Consider the following 18,249-nt stretch of genomic DNA (forward strand, 5'->3'; position numbering starts at 1 on the left):
ACCAACAAAGCCTCTTGCGCTGCTTTAACGCAGCGCAGTTTTTTGTTCTGAACATCCCGCTTAGAGAATATATAGAGTACACTGTTCTTGACTTACTGTTTTCGGTTTTCTTTGTATTCTGATTCTGCGTCCAGATAATGTACATATTACCACGTTATTACTTGCTGATGCACATTACAACTACAGACTTCACAGCTTTATGAAAAATGAGCCTTACAGAGAAAATGCAATTACTGAAAGGCGCCAATATGATAACTGAATCGTTTTTGACCTGGTATGAATAATAAACCCATGCATGGAATGGTAGGGAAGTTTATTGTCTCTCACTCATCACACTGTACGAGAAGAAGGGTCAAATATTCCAGTAATGCTTCTTAATGAGGACAACAGCCATGCACAATTGACTTCTCATACGATCACTAGAGACTTCCGTAATGGGTTGAGACAGCAGAGTCTCTCTTGCATATGGGAGTTTACTGTGAGCATTTATTCAGAGTCTGAACTGGAGGCAAAATGGTTGTTCTGGGCTGACACGAAACCGCATGCAGCGTGACATTTCACTGACATAACACAGAGAGGGGAAAACTGGCTTTTTCCTCACTGGAAAGCTAATCCAAAGTGACAGTGGAGGCAGTGCCACTATTGGTCTCATTCGACCCCCTTACAGCGCCCACCCCTCCTCCATCCTTTGTGACCTGAATAGGTAACACCCACAGCCCCGACTGATACCGTTTTAAACTAACCCTAATGCTAATATCCAGCCAGCTGAGGGGCTTTTCATGCCAATCAAGAGACACAGGCGAGGTTTTCTTCCACTCAAGTTGTGGGAATTGAACCCATCACTGACCTTGGATGAGCCTGTCTAGGGGAAACGTCCTTCTACTATAACACTGTGGCTCTCCAGGGGTGAATTAGGGTGCAAGTAATTTAAAGCTGCACAAGCATCTATTTTGAGTTTCTATTGATTTTTTTTATCAGGTTGAGATGAGTCGTAAAAATGAGGAGGCGTTTGATCTTTAAACTCCTGAATAACTGCACTGTTCCTTAAGAGACCCTCGAGCTACTCAGAGAACTGGTCACTCTGCCTCTTTCTACCTTCCCGTCCTCTCTTATCTGTCACAACTACGAGTCACATTGCAATCTGTTGCAATCTCTCCTCCAGCTTCCCCAATCTTCCTCTGCTTTGCTTTGCTTTCAGCTTACTCTGTAGTCATTGCCCCCTTCTCCCTGTCTGTTAGCCTTAGTGTGTTCTCTGTATCTGTGGGCTATCATAGTGATTCACTGTTGTGGGAAAAACCAGATCCCCACTGGTCTTCCCCTCCCTCATCCACCCTTCTTCCCCCCCCCCCCTATCTGTGCTTCATGCCTCTCTCCCATCTTCCCTCAGCTGTGGCTGACTGCCCTCCCTAACAGCTGGTCACTGTTACACTGTTCTGCCGAGGCTATGCTTAATCAGTCACAGGATGGCAGTGTGGCAGGAGTGGAAGGATATAGAGAGAAAGGGAGAGGGTATAAAACAAAGAGAAGTGACAACACAGAGGCAAAAAAAGAAAAGAGGAAAACAAAAGAAGACAAAGTGACAGACAGAAGAAAGAAGTAAAGAGGAATGATAGCATCTATAGATGCAGAACAGTAGAGCAAGAGTTAGATATCAAATCATCTGTGTCTTTTGTTCTTTAAATAGCACATCTTTCACTCAATAGAGCTGACATGCGCGCACACACACACACACACACACACACACACACACACACACACACACACACACACACACACACACAAAAGAGCTGAAGATTATAGTACTCACCATCAGCTTTGGACTCCTCTTGGCTGGCACCACTCCTGCAAAGCATCGGCAGAGAGACAGAGAGAGCATTAATGACCTGCGGTGCTCTTCCCTTGTCCCCTCTGAACAAAAACTCCTCAAGACAAACGGTTGGACCCTGATTCCTGCTGCAGAGCAGAGCGCAACTAGCCCAGCTTGCTTTCCTCCTCCTCCTCCTCCTCCTCCTCCTCCTCCTCTTCCTCCTCTTCCTCCTCTCTGTTGCTTTCTCTCTCTGAGCAACACACTGTGCTAGGCTGCTCGCTAATCTAAGTGATCTCCTCCCCCTGTGCTGTATCCCGCTTCACTCAGCGCTCACACCCGTGCTATTACGAGAGGAGCAACTGATCTATCTGCATTAGACAGGCTGACTTATGCTGCAGCAGCCCTGGACTGCTGGTCAAAGCTACAGGTTCCCCCCCCACACACACACACACACACACACACACACACATTTCCAGTCTACTTCCCGGCTGCCTCCAAAACAAGCTCTCCAGCAGAATCTCAACTATAACCTACTGAGAAGGAGCTCAGCAGCTTGAGCGTCATATCAAAGGAAAGCTTGAGCTTCTACCTCACTTTGCACATCTTCAGAGTAACTACAGAGCTGTATCCTTTCCCCTCCACTCCCCTGCTTTGCTCAAAGCTTACATTGAGAAGCTGATCTTCTCTCTGTCTCTTTTTTCCCTTCTTCTCTCCCCCTCCTCTTCTTCCGTGCACCATGACTTTCTCTCCCTCTATCTGTCTGTCTCTATCTCTCTCTCTCTCCCTCTTATATACCAGTTAACATACTGTAGAGTCACCAAGAAGATCAATCTCATTTGTGCTAATTAAATATTAATACTTGGAGCCAGTTGTCAGGGGAGAGGATTCACAGCATACCAGTGTAGAGAATCATCTACATTCCCACTTAAACTGCTTTATTCTCACATCTACTGTATCACAGACCAACAATTCATTCAACATGTAGGTTCCTCTACCTGAAACATATTAACACAAACCCATTTAGACTCCACCTGATCGTTTACCCCACACACTCCGAGTATACACCGCTTTCCAAGAACACTCCTTTCCCTTCCTGATGCTACTTTTCCTTCCACTTACTACAGCAAAGTATGTTGAGACAAAAATAGACAAATGAATGCAAGAACGACATCGGGACAAAGAGTTGCTGTTGCCAAGGCAATCAACTAGTTCTGTATGCATTGGCAGCAGTCTACTTTTTTTTAAATATTAGGTGTGAGCAGCACACCACATTTACATTAATACAAGACCTTTGATCCATTTACACTCCTACATTACTACTACATAGACCATTCTTTTCTGCAACATCTGATACTGAGCATGCACAGAGAAAAACCTACTGGAAGTATTGATGGGACGACATTAACACACGCAACAACATGCAAGCATCCATCTTAGGCTCTTTCTGCTGCATTGGCAAAAAAAATCATTAAATGTTAAAACTCTCTGTTGCTGCAAAGCCCCTCTCTCTACACAATTCATAATTTATCCCCCCTATTTTCCCTCCCTCCCTCCCTCCCTCTCTCCCCCAGATTATGGGGTGCCAGTTACTGGAGGAAGTGGAAAATCCCAGCTGCTGACGTGTTGATGAATGTTTTCGTGTGTGTGTGTGTGTGTCTGGCCCAGGAAGGACACACATCATAAAGGTAATGAGTGTTTTCCATTTCAACAGCAGCTTATATGACCCAGGAACCCTGAAATACAGTGTGGGAGGTCAATAAAAACCTTTTACTTTGAAACAACCTCTGAAAATCTTACAAACTGGCAACAAGGTCAACATAATTAGCACCAAGCATATAGGAATTTAATTTAACTATGGCCATATGGTTAATAAATTTGGGCATTGGAACTGAAGGGGAATTAAGATTTGAGGAACGGACGTAACTTGACCCCAACTCTACATTCATCCGCTTTAGCTATGTCAGCTGGAATAGCTGATTTACATGCTGCACGGTGTGAATGCATCTTCATGCATGATGCAGTTTTTAAATCTGCTTAACTTTCTCTGGCTTTGTGATGGCGATGCATATGTGTAATTCAGACTTGATCAAATCTGGCTCAATGTAACATTCATGAGCAGCTGAAGCTCGAAAGAAATATGGGAATTGCATGTTCCTGCACACACGCAACTGTGTAGAAGCATCCATGAATGCATGCATGCTACACATATGTAATATCAGCACGGGCAGGTATGGAAGGAGGTGAGCTTTTATTTATGCAAAGAGCACAAACCGCATGAATGCACGCACACAGCATTTACATTACGCACAGAGGCCATAATCCTGATATTTTCTACCCCGCTGAAGCTGCTGAATGACAGTAAAGCTTTGCTCAACACCCCACAACAGAACGCTGCTCCATTTAAAAGACTTGATCACTAAGGATTCAACATTGGCTTAAAAAGGCCAGATTTTATTTTTACTGAGGAAACCTTCTACCAGACTGACTAAGACTGTGTCCATTTTAATTCAAATGAGAGGTGAAGTAAACAAATTGGAAGTGAAAGCAAATGCCGTCAGTTGTTAGGTGACCTAAACTGGCTCTTAGCATCAGTGTGGAGGAGGTTGCTTCCTTTACTTCTTTTACAGAAGACAGTGAAGTATGTCTATAGTAACTAGCAGAGTAACAAAGAAATATGCTAATAAGGAAATTATTGAACAGCAGTGAAAGGCCGACAGCGCAGATGTAGAGCCTCAAAGTTCATATTATCAATCGGCAATATGAGTGCATGCCAAGTAGTGTTTCTGCTCAATACGTTGTATAATTTGCATGTACAAGTGCAAGTACTGGTGATAAAGGAGTTGGTCATACCTTCATATCTATTAAATTAGCCTTTAAAAATGTCCTTGCCCTCTGTCCCATCAAAATAACTTGTCACAGATCGGATTTTGGGAAATCACACAGCAGCAATGACAGAGCACAAGTTCAGTAAAATTCTGAAAAAATTGTATATGCATACGTGGGTACAAATGTGTGAGTGTATGCACATCATTCTTTCATCCTGAAGCAAAAGCACTGAAAAAAGCTGGAGCTTTTTAAACTGGATCTGCAGCACGGTGAATGGCCCTATGTTTCAATATGCTGTTGAAGCTGTGGCCTTGGTGAATCTATGCAGAGCCCACACAGAACGAGTGAATGGTCCTTCCTCCAGGTTTGCTATATGCATTGTCGGAAGGTGTACAACATGAGTAATGTTCTCTTTTGTTAAGTCGAACCTGTAAATGTTTGTCCTTGCTCTATTTATAAAATTGTCCTATTATCCGGTAGTCCCTTCTCTTCATCTACTCTAAATGATATTGACTCGCTCTTCCTGGTTATCATCCTATTTCATTCCTCTACCTTCATTTATATCCCCTCTCTCTCTGTCTTTTCATTTTCTCTCTTCTTTCTCTCTGTCTCTCAGGGGACAGGAGTGCTGTGCACGATTGTCATGGCAACAACAGTGGGAAGACAAGATGGAGGAGTCATAGCTGGTCTGGCCTCCTTTACAGGAGAAGATTGTGCATGTGAAAACGCCAGATGTTATCTTTAAAATTATTATGAATTATTATTACATAATATTGAAAAAGAAAAATTTCCCAGACTTGAAAAGCATAAGGTAAAGATAGAGGTTTTTAACAGGTAAATATTTGCACATGCAACGGACTATTTTAATAAATATATATTTCCAAATCTGAAACCTTGCAGAATTTGTGCAGTGTCACATTATTCGATTTGTGGACATTGAAGTCTACGTTACGTTACAAAAAAGTCTACGTTACAAAAAAAACACGATTGCCAAGTTTGAAGATCACATCTGGCTTGTAGACAAGTTATTTTTTTCTGTTTAACAACACTGTCACCACACTTTACAGCTACTTAATTCATTACCACAACAGCCTATTCTACCTCTTGTCTTTTTTCCATTGCACTAATTACATGTTGCCATTCTCCTCTCTTCTAGGTGTTTGACAAACACAGAGTTGAAACCAGAGAGACCATTTATTGGGCAATACGAAAACTAAAATGTGGCTCAGTTCATTTCAGATGCACTGTTTTGCCTTCGCACGGAGCATTAAGGTAATAGCAAAACTACAGCCTTCTGCAAATGCTCTGTGACAGAACACATTTGAATATTTTAATTGTGAAACTTCTGAACTGGCTGTGTTTCTATCTGAGATTAGCCACAAGCTAACTATTCTGACGCTGTTCCGTTCAAAGCAATGCTGCCTCCTGGGATAAACTGGTGGCTGAACTTGTGTAGTATTAAATAAATATTAAATGTAACTTAAAATAAGTATTATTGTAAATGTAACTTCTGTGACACAACTAAATCTACTGCTTAAAGATCATATACAAAACTGTAAAAACAATTTCTATTGGAAAAGTCAAATAACATGTCTTGAGAGAAAAGTATCCCCGTGGAAAATCATTGTGTGATGTTTGTTTGACCTTGTGCCTCTCTTAAAAACAGACTCTGCTGACTCTGAGTCAGACAGCGCAGATTGATGAGTCACAGATGAACAGATTAAGGCTTCTTCTCCTCCAGCTGAAGTCCAACTTGTTCCTCCTCCTCTCCTCCGCCTATACTTATCTAAACCAATCCTCTCATACACGCTCCCCTCGCTGAACTTCCCGTGCTGTTCAGCAAATCTCTCACTCTCTCCTCTAATCCTCCTCCTCCACTTTCTCAAAACATGATCCCTGGCCTTCCTATTTCTCATCCTCTCCTCTCCCTTCTTATCTGCCATACCCCGCTCCTCCCATAATTGTTGTTTGTGAATGAGTATGTGCTAGCTGCTAGCAATCACTTGAAAGGTTACCACATCACTCTTAAGACAGAAAGCCGAGCACACACCTCAGTCCCAAGAACCGTTATTATACTGTAGAGTACAGCTGAAACTAATGATTGTTTATATTGTTGATTAATCTGTGATGTATATTTTTGATTTGTCACATACATTGTTCAGTCTAGAAAATGCCCATCACAATTCCCCAGAACCCAGGGGGACGTCTTCTACTTGCTTGTGTAGTGTGAGCAACGGTCCAAAACCCAAAGTTATTCTATTTACAATGATGTCATAAAAGGGAAAAGAAGCAAATCCTCACATTTGAGAGGCTGCAACCGGTAAGTGTTTGGCACTTTTGCCTGATTAACTAAAGGCATCTTTACAGACAAAACAACCACGATAGTGAAGTTTACTGCTGACAATGTACGAGGAGCTAGTAAAATCTTTGTTGCAATCTGTGTCAGACTGAGAGCAGAGGCGCGCCATCAGCTTGCGTCATCCATCTGCGCCACTCTTATGTTTGGAAAACTTATTTGCCAAAGTCCCAAGAACTTTTTTTGGTTTGTGTCTGCGGATGTTATGTGAAAATAGCGCTTACGGAATGTTGCTATGGTCAGTGTGTTCTGCATCTTTTGGTTTGTAGGCGTGGAACGTAGGAGCAGTCACATTGTGAGAATGTGGTCCTAAATTTGTGACACTGTCAGAATTTTGTAGTAGGCTCTCATTGGCTGTCAAAGCTCCAAATAAGGAAATTGGCTCTTTTGAAAAATGAATGAAGGATTTTATAGAAAACATGTTACATATAAGCAATACTCAGCCCTACCTCTAACCATTGAGATAGAACCTTAATTAACCTGAATACCGACACGCTGGCTGCCTGGGCGTGTGCAGTTTCTGCCCCTCATCAGCTGGCCTCTCACCTAAACACATAATACTGACAGGCTGGTGTCAAAGCTAACAGAGATGATCTACGCTGCTGCCAGTCACCATGCCTGCCCAAGTAACTGCCTGTAGTCTCCTTCCCACTCATCCTCTCCTATATCTCTGCTCTGTCTTGCTCTTGCTCTCTTTGAACAGCTCTTTCTCTCTATGCTCTGGTAGCAGGAATATTGCTCTGCATCCATATCAGTCTCTCTCTTTCAAGACACACTCTCATAGGCCCATAATGATGCTGACATTTAACACAATACTGCAGCGTTATTCCAGCAGCAGTGCACAGGGTCAACTCATTAGAGGGCATAATTGATGTGGGGTGCATACCCAAACTGCTACTAATAGAGATCATCATCAGCTGGCATGGACGGCAATTTAACAACAATAAGGACTGGACACAAAAGGAGGGACCTCCAATTTCATTCAGCGTCTGCGTGGATAGTTTACACTCCGGCAAACAATTTGTTTTGTTTTGACATTTCAAAGAGAAAAACATTTATCTCTGGGTCATTCCAGGCCAAAAGCATAGCATGGCAGTGATCAGGCTGAGAATCCAGTAAAAAAGTACAAACCGGCATTAAAATTCCAACACAATACAATAAAGTGTGACTAAATTATCAAACATAAAAATAGCAGTTTAGCAGCAGAATGTAAGCCAACTGAATACTCAATTTTCGAATCAAAATCAATGAAATGAAAGTCATGAAAAAGTAATTTTCTTTTAATGATGACAGACTATGATCTCCCATAACTTATTCATTCCAGGTACAGTTTTTGTAAAATAAAACAAGTGCAGCGCAGAAAATAAACAGTCACACCCTTCACAACAGCCAATTATCATTTAGGCAACATAGGACGATATTTTCTTTGTGCAAACATAAAGAGTGACAAAGTCTCAGAGGTCCAATTCTGCAGCATCTGTATTCCTAACGTATACAAGTCCCTGACCTAATGTGCTCCTCCATCCGGCCCCCTACCCTCCATCTCGCCTCTCTACCTAGCCTCCCACTCCTTCCCACAGTCATCTGCTCCTCGACCGCCATGCTAACTCAGCCCATCGTCTCTTTTCCTCTCTTCGTTTCATCCCATCCAGTCTGAGCATTTTCAACCTGCCACCCACTCTCTTCCTCACTTTTCTCTCTGCCACTCTTTACATGCCGACTATTCAAGCTGTTGTCTGTTGAGTTGTATGTTCAGCAGACAGCAGTACATTCTTTTGTGTGCTTAATCACACATCCTTACACGTCAAAGCTCCAGTTCCTGCATCTATTTATCCAAATATCTGATGTAATACATACCTCTTTGCACCAGCATTGTGACCTCACTGCCTCGGGGACATTTGCTCAGCAGGTCCACCACCTGATTGTGGCTCATATTCTGCACATTTCTCTTGTTGACCTCCATCAGAATATCCCCCTCCTTTAGGCCACGGCAGCGAGGGTAGTCCACTATCTGCTTGACCCTCTGCCCTCCTCCAGTCAGGCTGTCGGCAATTGTGAAGCCGAATCCCTTGTCGCCCTTCTCCATGTGGATGGTGATCAGCTCCGGCTGGGTGGCTATGGATGAGGCCAGGGTGACCACATCACTGGAGTAGCCGTGCGAGCCGTTAGACGCCACCTCCGCCGAGGGGCTGTGCGGCCGCAGCTCCCTCATGCCATTAACGGAACCGGCCTGGTTGGAAGGCGAGTCAAACGCCTCCTGTCCGTTGACGATGATAGGCTCCTTGTCTAAGATCGCCACTGAGGTCACCAGGCTGGTGTTTGGGTCATCAGGGTCAAAGGGCAGCGGGTAGCCACGGCATAAGGCCAGGTCCACCATGGAACCGATGGGGATGGATTGGAAGATCTTCACCACCTGAGCGTGGGTGTAGCCCAGCACAATGGTGTCATTCACACTGACTATCACATCACCTGCACCAAGGGAAATTACACTGTTAGTGGTGTCATCATTTACACAATTAACAGCTATTAACTGGGGTTTTAAATTAATATATCAAGTCAAAACACTGCTGGTGTGAAATTCCATTATTCAATGTAATGAATGTATTAGGCAAATTAATGGTTGTACCGTGTGTGCCCCCTCAACCAATTTAGCATTTCACTCCTATAACATTGTCGGACTCTCGCTATATTTGATAGTCACTATCATGTTATCATAAGACAAACCAGTACAAATATACAGTGCTGGTAAGCGACATGCATGTTTATAATCATCAGGAAAATCTCAATCTTGCATGTTTTGTTAAACGTGCAATTCCTCAGTCACTGCCATTTTAACATCACAATGCTTTGTATTATGGGTTATTCCCTTAAGTAAGGTCTGTGAAGTTGCAGATTCAATTCAATTCAATTACATTTTATTTATAGTATCAAATCATAACAAGAGTTATCTCGAGACACTTTACAGATAGAGTAGGTCCAGACCACACTCTATAATTTACAAAGCCCCAACAATTCCAACAATTGTATGGAAAATGTGCATAAAGGGTTAAATAATCGACTAGTGAGCCCTTAAGTGCTGAGTTGACAGTCGTGGACTTTAAAAGTCAATGTCTGTGAGGTTACAATGGACAGAAGTAGTGGAGAAGTGTGTTGAATGAAATCAGTGCCCCCTGTAGACATTGGTTATGTACTGCACCTGTCTCCATCTTGCCATCCACGGCTGCAGGCCCGTCCAGCACCAGACTTTTGATCTGTAGAAACTCGTCTGGCTCGTCCCCTCCGACCACAGTGAAGCCGAAGCCGCGACGACTCTTCTTCAGCTTTGTGTTGATAAAGGTTCCTTTCAGCTCTGCTGGGTTCCTTGTGAAGAAAGGCTTCCCTCCTGCAGGGCACCGGAGAAACAACTCTTACTTTTGTGTCCATTCACATATTTTACATGCAACATTCCTGAATAATGTCAATTTGTCATTTTGTCTCTGAGATCAGGATCATACTTTGTAGACTACATTGTTATATGTGAACAAATCTGCAAGCGGAGAACACAACTGATTCCTCAAATGTTAGGCATCAGTATCGTCGGCTGTCACAGGCTATGAAACGGTGGATTGGTTTGTCTTGTTATTAGAAGTGTTTGCTGATGCATGGAAAGCTCGGACAGTTTGACATGTGTCTAACAACATTTGGTCTGCATGCATTCGTTTGCCACTTCCACACATAGTAATTTCCGAAATTGTTGGTGGTGTCCTTTTCAAAGGTCGCGTCAAAAGAGTGTAAACAAATCAGCAGAAATGAAATAGTTTTTTCCCCCCCAGAAAATAGAGGAAAAATGTCAAAGCAAAAGGGGGAATTTATAATGTAGATGTAGTGAACAAAAACAAACGTTTCTGTTATTAATCTGAACTACATGATGTATCGTGTCGAGAACATAAGATAGAAAAATCAATCAGTAGTAATGAAATATATACAGTGTCCATTAAACATAATGATTTACGTTTGGCTCCTGCAGGCATGGGAGGTAGAGTTGGTGGGACCTGCGGGTCCCTGTAGGTCTCCAGGTGGTTTGGAGCGTAGTTTGCTAATGGAGCCGCTGCTGATGAGTGCTCCTCTATCCACTCTGTATAGACACACACACACACACACACACACACACACACACACACACACACACACACACACACACACACACACACACAATACAAAGGTGTATTTACATGCCACACATAGAAATACTTAACAACAACACATATAGACACACAGAGCGTTAAGCACATACTTGCCATCTGGAAGTATTTTTACACCTCAGTTGTAATTAGCTACTCATTTACATCAGCATCTACTAGTGTCATTTCTTGAATGGAAGATACTTTTGTAAGTCTTGCAATGTACAAATATATTTGATTTCTGCAAAATAATATATGTTGTATGCAAAACAGTTTTTATTTTATGACATTGCAGGCTAAAGAAGGGGTTTTCAAAGTCTGATACTGTGGGCCCCCACAAAAACCGAGTGTCCAGAGGTTTTCAACACAGGGCAAACATCTGTATATAAATGGATAGAGGAGAGTGTCAGTATTCCAGGAATATAGGTATGAAACATTGTGATGGGAAAAACTGAGGCACAGTACAGACAAAAAAAATTGATAATGCAACATGAAAAAAATCAATATTAAATGATGCCGTCACTCTTATTATACTTTGTCTTATGTATATTTGGGGGATAATAAGTTTTGGAACTACAGTTCCCTTAATTTGAGGGCATTGGGGGATGTAACAGAAAGTATGTTGCCATGGATTTAGTGAGCCTGTTTGTTTTAGCCTATATTTGCAATATGGGACCATTAAAAGTACGCCAAATTAGCTATTGGAAGTTCCTGTTTGCAATCAAGGAACCTTTAAAAGAAGGAAGAATCATTACTCATCATTATATTATTAGAATTTTGTGCCAGACTTTGATGCCACTTCTGTCAAAGTTAATGGAGCTGGCATGGCAAGTCGCACTATAACCCCTCATATCAGTGTTGTTTCACCTTTGACTGAGAACTGCTAACACTAAATAAAAATAAATCGTAGCAATTGTGTGAAAAAAAGTGTTATAAAGTAACTTAACTGCCTCTGTGAGCTGCATGTCCCAACCACAGCAGCTCTAACTCCTAAATTTGTTGTTGAATGTGCTAAATCACTGGGCCTGCACCTTTCCTTTTCCCCTCCCGCAGTATCTCTGCCTTACGTCACTCCCCCGGGTCCTCCTGGGGAGGTGTGCCTCACAGTTTGAAAACCTCTGGGCTAAAGTAAAAATCTCTTCCTTGCCTTTTCATGGTAAATCAAACTAAATGATCAAATACAGAATGATATACAGCATTTATGATTTTAAATCACGTAAATTAAAACCTGAACAAAGACGACACCAGGGCTTGGGCCAGCTCTGTTTTAGTAAAACTTGGGTCCCTAAGAGAATCCAAATTTGCATTTAGTGAATAACAATGTTTTTGACAGAAATTGAAGTCAAGTGACAGAATAGAGAAGAAAAGCATCTGGCCAAAACCCGGGAGAGCACTGGACGAACTAGAAGGACGTGACACTCACAGACATGAAGAAAGAAAGAAATGGTGCCGTGCCAGGGCAGGAAACGAACCTCGAATATACCGCTCACCTTCTGGAGGCTGCGGCTGCTGCTGCTCCAGGATTTTCCGACGCCGCGCCTCCACCATTGGGTTCTCATACTGGGTCTTCCTGTTTATATGACTGGGACAGTGAGAGGGAGAAGAAACAAGATAATAGAGGTAAAGATTTGTTAGAAAAAAAGAAATGACAGTTACATATACAAGCTCATCAAATGCTCTTATCAATGTGAAGGTTCAGCCTCAGAGGGTCTGAACCGCTCTGACATCTCTCCATGCAATGCAAAGTCCTGTTTGCATGTGTGTGTGTATTTGGGCCTACGTGTGTGTGTAATGTGTATAATAACAGAGTGACATTTTTTTTATTTTTCCTCGAGGATTAATAATGTATGTCTTCTTTAATTTGGACAATTTGTGATTAACTTACTCTACATAGTACACCCCGTACACTGGGTCTTCTATCCTTTCCCATCCTGGAGGCAGCTCTGAAATACAGAAGGCAACACAACATTAAACACAGAATAATACTTTTCATTAGCAGAGCTAAATGAGATAGTGTGGTTGGGCTGATTCCAACACATTGAGTGTAGCAAACATAGTTATTAAACACTACAGTTACAGTAAATATAGTATGCAAATTTGTACTGGATCACATTCCTCTATCGTATCTAACATCTCTGATTATGGCACTAGAGGGTTCACATGACGTATCCGCCAAGTAGGTTTGTTTGTTTGTCGGAAAAACTACTGGTCCGATTTCCATGAAACTGCGTGGAAGGGTGAAGTATGGCACAGGGAAGAACCAATAACATTTTGGAATTGATTGGCCTTGGCGTAGGTCTGAGCTCTACCCTTTTTTAATGTTTTTCTTCACAGTTCTGCATAAGAGATTGTTTTGTTGTGTTGAGTTCGTAAAAACGGTTAATTAGGATTTGCTGTCTTTATGGCACTGCATTTTTTACTTTTAAATTCTTCCATTAATGAGAACAATTTTTAATACCGAACTAAGCAAAGACTATTATAAAACTGGATAATTCGTGACCATTTTTATTTTATTTGAAAACAACTTTTTCTGTTTCATCGTGTTTCTTAAATTTTAGCTGTGATTTCTACTTGCCAAGGACTCATTAAATTCTCCCTTTAAAGCCGTGCCAGTAGCACTCTTGTTTAATGAATATCTAGTCAACAGACATGCATACTTAAATTAAGACTAGGCTCACACTCTCCTGCCCACAACCACTTTTATTATGCCCATCACAACTAAACAAAACTCACAAAAACTGTGTGAATACAACAAAGGGGTCAACACACAAGTGAAGTCTGGAAAAACTCTGCATGAGGCGGACAGATGAGGATGGATTAAACTGACATATCCCCATTAAGATGTTGGCATCTCAGTCCTCCTCCTCCTCACTGTATTTGATTTCAGACAATGACGTTACTGCCTTGTGATACAGTGGGCTTCTCCCAAGTCCAGTAAACACTTTTATATGAGTTTGGATTTCACAATCAATAATCACAGACCGTCTGCATCTGAGCCGCCAGCAGTAATAAACGCTTACAGCCAGACATTTAAGGCCTTGTTTGAGACTTTGCTCTGGTTCCATTACAGGGTTGTTTGTGCAACCTGCAACTGGAACGAGAATCAGCAGCTGAGCCATTTGTCTGTGAAGCAACTCCAACTTTCAATATGCACCACTGCTCTCTGCATCTGGCACAAGCAAACGTCACATCTCCCTTCTGCCTCTAGCATGCAAGATGGTAGAGCATAAAATGCAAACATAACAACGGCATACAGCATCAATCGTGGTCAAAAGCTCCCTTGCAGCTATCTCAAAAATCTCTCCACAGCAGCATGCTGACAGAATTAAGCGTGGATTTCAAACGACGTAAACCAAAACCATACTATGACATTTTGTGTATACATTTAAGAGATGATGGTCAGTTTTCAAAGAGCGGCAGCATAACTTTTGTTTTAAGCACAAAAATCTAAAAACCTTACCAAGCTCAGTCTCCAGGTCCTCTGTATGTATCCCTTCTTCTCCAAAATGAAAGCAGGATGAAACAAAGAAAACAAAATGAAGAATAGAAAAGGGGATGGATAGCAGAGGAGAGGTGGATCGGGGATGGAGGAATCAAGAGTAAACAAAGAATGAAGTGACGAAGTGATGAAGTCCAGAGAAAGGCAAATAGGGAAACAGAAACCCCTTAGTTTCAAAACGTATATTAGCAGGATACAACAACATCTAAACAAACCTGAACAATGTAGAGAAGTGCAGCGTGCCACTTTAAATTTCACCACTTGATGGTGCAATTTTGCAATCAGACTTCTGGATTGTGAACCACACAACTGTCAATTGGAATTGATCAAAAAATGTTGCTGTTTAATTGGGAATTACTTGTCATCTTGTTATGTGATAATAGTTGTGAAAGATCACAAAATCAACTGTTTACAGTATAGCAAATGTAGGACTTGTAACAAATCTTTTGTTATATAAATACGCTGCTGGGAAATTATCAATGCCACCACCCAGTACACAAGTAGAGCACAATGTGTGAGACCTCACACACCACCAACTGATTCCTAAAGCACTTTGGTGAAGAGTAAATGTACACTTTTATTGTGTCAATGATGTGAAGCAGCTTACCATCGTCATCACACTCTTCCAGAGGCCTGGAGCCTTTGTCTCTACACCGAGGATCCAGCCATGATGTGGTCTTTGTGTTGTGGCTGAGAGGAAACAAACAAGACAACAGAATAATTCAACACAGGCCGTCAAACCGGCATATAAAAGCACAGCAGGGGTGTGTGGCTGCATCAATAAGAATTAGAGAGTAAACCGCGTCAGCAAGTTTACAGAGGACAGAAGGCGCCTGCTGCAAAGAGGAATGAGAACAACAGGGCGACACACACAGGATATCAACAATAAACAATCGGACATTTCCCTCTATTGTTAAACAACAACATACTGTAAATCAGTGATAGCAGAAATGAACATACAAGCTCTGAAAATACACATCCATGTCCTGGTGGTGTGCCTTTGCCGTGCTGCAGAGAGGACAGAGAGGTGGAGGTAGTCAGGTGATCAGGATGTGATCTCCTTTAGAGATCGGGACATGCAGGGATTAACAGGAAAGCAGTGGCACCCAGGGGGCTGGGCAGGTTGGCTGGGAAGGCCTAAAAACCAAATCATGGGGGAAGACAAGCCACTGGACGAACAAAAGGGATAATTGTGCAGGTAAAATACAGAAAACACCAACTACGGTATGAGCTACGGTGAGAAATGTTTCTTCAGGCAGTGCAAAGAGTGTGCTGCAGCAGCTCAAACTAAAATGTTGCATCTTGTTGATACATACTCTATGAAGTAAAGTTCTCCGCTCTCAGTGTAGGCCATCTCCCAGTTTTCAGGCAGCGGCCCCTGTGGGTCTTCCGGAGAGACCTGCGGTTCTGCGAGGGTCTGCTGCCCGCTTTCTGTGGTGGAGGTGGCCGCATTGTTCAGACCACAGGATGGAGCATTGTCACGTGCGGGGTACGGCCGGAGGATGCCGCCGTGGCTCTCGTCCTGGTCGTTAGGGTTACCTGTGCACAACAAAGGAGAGGGGAAGAGACTACGCACTAAAGATCCTGGGTAACACAGTGGGCACAACAGGGAATGACAACAACAACAACAACAACAAGAAAGAACAACAACAAGAAAGAACAAAAAACAGTTATGTATTGTGCATGCAAGAAAAGAACAGATGAAATAAGCAGATATTACTTTGGATACTCTTTAGCACATATTTAACTTGAACCACCAAACCAACTCCCAGCACTTCCCCTTCCCCCTATCTTAAATTCGGCTCCCGCCCATTTCTAGTGTACTGAAAGGGCCCCAGGAATATGCTAATTCTTTCAGCAACAGTCTTTCCCAAACTATTTTTGACCCCCACCCTGTTTTACCCCTCCACCCATAAGCCTCTTTCTCCTAAAACTAGCTATCCCAACCCCCATTACTCCCCAGTTCTAGCCCAATGTCCACCACTTCAGTGGGCCTTTCAGGATTTGATCCAATGCTAATTCAACACTGGCAGCCTGGCAGGGGGACACAGAGCCGGCATAGATTCACAGCATCAAGAAAGAAAAAGAAACCATCTCTTGCACTCAAAAAAACAGAATAGAGCTTAAAGAAGAGAGGAAACAGATGGAAAACACTGAAGCTGTGGCATAAAAATCTTTTATCACCCATTTTCCTTTTTATACATATATTATGGAATTGATTTACATGTAGATAAAAATTCTGCTAAGATGTGCTAAGAAAATTCTGGTATGAAAATACTATCACTTCAGGCAGAAATATTTACACTTTATGAACATGGTAGAAGGTATTTAATGAGCAAAAGCAAGAAAAGTGAAAGATAAGGTAAGATACAGCTAGGAAAAGATGTAAGGCCTGTAGCATTGAGAGAAAATGAGTGTAGCCTGTAATCTACATCTTCCCCCACTACACCCCTCCTCACAGGCAGATGGCAGTGTTTGGAAGCTCGCAGAAAAAGGAATCAGCATCACAAAGACATGATGTAACCGCCAGACACCCAGCACCGTACACAGGATCATAAACATACACACATGATCTCTCTCCTTCTGTATTCCTAAGCTCGGGGCACACGCATTCATACACTCCTTAACAGGCATCCACTCTAAACATCACAGATGGAGAATACTACACATGCACAGACAAAGAGAGCTACAAAAGAAACTTTTGAGGAGGCTGGAGAGGTGCAGCGACGCCCTCACCTGTAAAACTGTTGTTCATTTCCGTGGCCTGGTCGTCATCGTCATCGTCAGCAGGCACTACTCGGGCGTTTTGCATATCATTGTAGGACTTGGTGCGCTTTGGGGTGGACTGCTGGGAGCCTGCATCACTGAGAATCACTGTACCACCGATGGGCTGCCTTGGTGGCTTGGGGGTCCCATAATAGTTACCTAGGCAACAAGAAGGACATTAGCATGCTTGAGAGAGACACGGGAGGAGAAACCGAGACACAGAGAGAGGAAGCCTGGGATAAAAACAGGCAGAGCAAGGGACAGAGAGGTAGCAGGGAGAGGATCTATGAAACCTCCTAATCTTACGCTGAGAGGAGAAGACATGAAGCTTGATCACAATGTGATCACAAATTGTCAAAATACGCAGCTGGTGGGAAAGAAGAACAGTTCTAGTTTGTGTTCAAGACTGCAAAGCTGTATTGTCTGGACAGTGAAAGCATACTAAGCTAAAATAATGGACATGCTCAGCCAGCTTGTTTTAGCAGCTTTTTCTGACTGGAACTGTTTGGTCAGTGTTGCATCAAGTTTTTTTCTGGTATGGTACAAATCATGTATTCATATATTCTTTGTAAATATGAGAAATAGAGGCACCCTGGTGACCAAGGGATCTAATGCATACCATGTAAGGGCAACTTTAAAGGAATAGTTCAACATTTTGGGAAATACACTTACTTGCTTTCCAGCAGAGTTAGATTAGCCAGCAACCAGTTAGCATAGCTTAGCATAAAGACTGAAAAACAGTCACTAAATAAAATAAATAAATAAAACTTGCGTGCAAATTAATTAATGTAATGCGGAACTAGTGTTAGATACGCGGGTTCTAGGGACACCTAAT

General features: G+C 42.4%; 1 protein-coding gene across 6 annotated transcripts in view; it reads right to left on the minus strand.

Moving 5' to 3' along the window:
- Positions 1–18,249, minus strand: part of LOC114558227 (membrane-associated guanylate kinase, WW and PDZ domain-containing protein 1) — a 100,512-nt gene that overhangs the window by 20,440 nt on the left and 61,823 nt on the right. For 3 of the 6 annotated variants that reach the window (XM_028582046.1, XM_028582044.1, XM_028582042.1), the window contains exons 4-14: positions 17,385–17,573; positions 15,965–16,187; positions 15,609–15,656; positions 15,256–15,338; positions 14,610–14,648; positions 13,035–13,092; positions 12,622–12,731; positions 10,981–11,103; positions 10,186–10,371; positions 8,847–9,458; positions 1,808–1,842 (exon numbers count right to left, since the gene is read on the minus strand). In XM_028582046.1, the coding sequence (XP_028437847.1) occupies positions 1,808–1,842; positions 8,847–9,458; positions 10,186–10,371; positions 10,981–11,103; positions 12,622–12,731; positions 13,035–13,092; positions 14,610–14,648; positions 15,256–15,338; positions 15,609–15,656; positions 15,965–16,187; positions 17,385–17,573 (1,706 nt within the window). The remainder of the gene's footprint in view (positions 1–1,807; positions 1,843–8,846; positions 9,459–10,185; positions 10,372–10,980; positions 11,104–12,621; positions 12,732–13,034; positions 13,093–14,609; positions 14,649–15,255; positions 15,339–15,608; positions 15,657–15,964; positions 16,188–17,384; positions 17,574–18,249) is intronic. The other 3 variants (XM_028582043.1, XM_028582045.1, XM_028582047.1) reach the window with 3 other exon arrangements.

This window comes from Perca flavescens, chromosome 7 (genome assembly GCF_004354835.1).
Source record: "Perca flavescens isolate YP-PL-M2 chromosome 7, PFLA_1.0, whole genome shotgun sequence".
Classification (NCBI taxonomy): domain Eukaryota; kingdom Metazoa; phylum Chordata; class Actinopteri; order Perciformes; family Percidae; genus Perca; species Perca flavescens.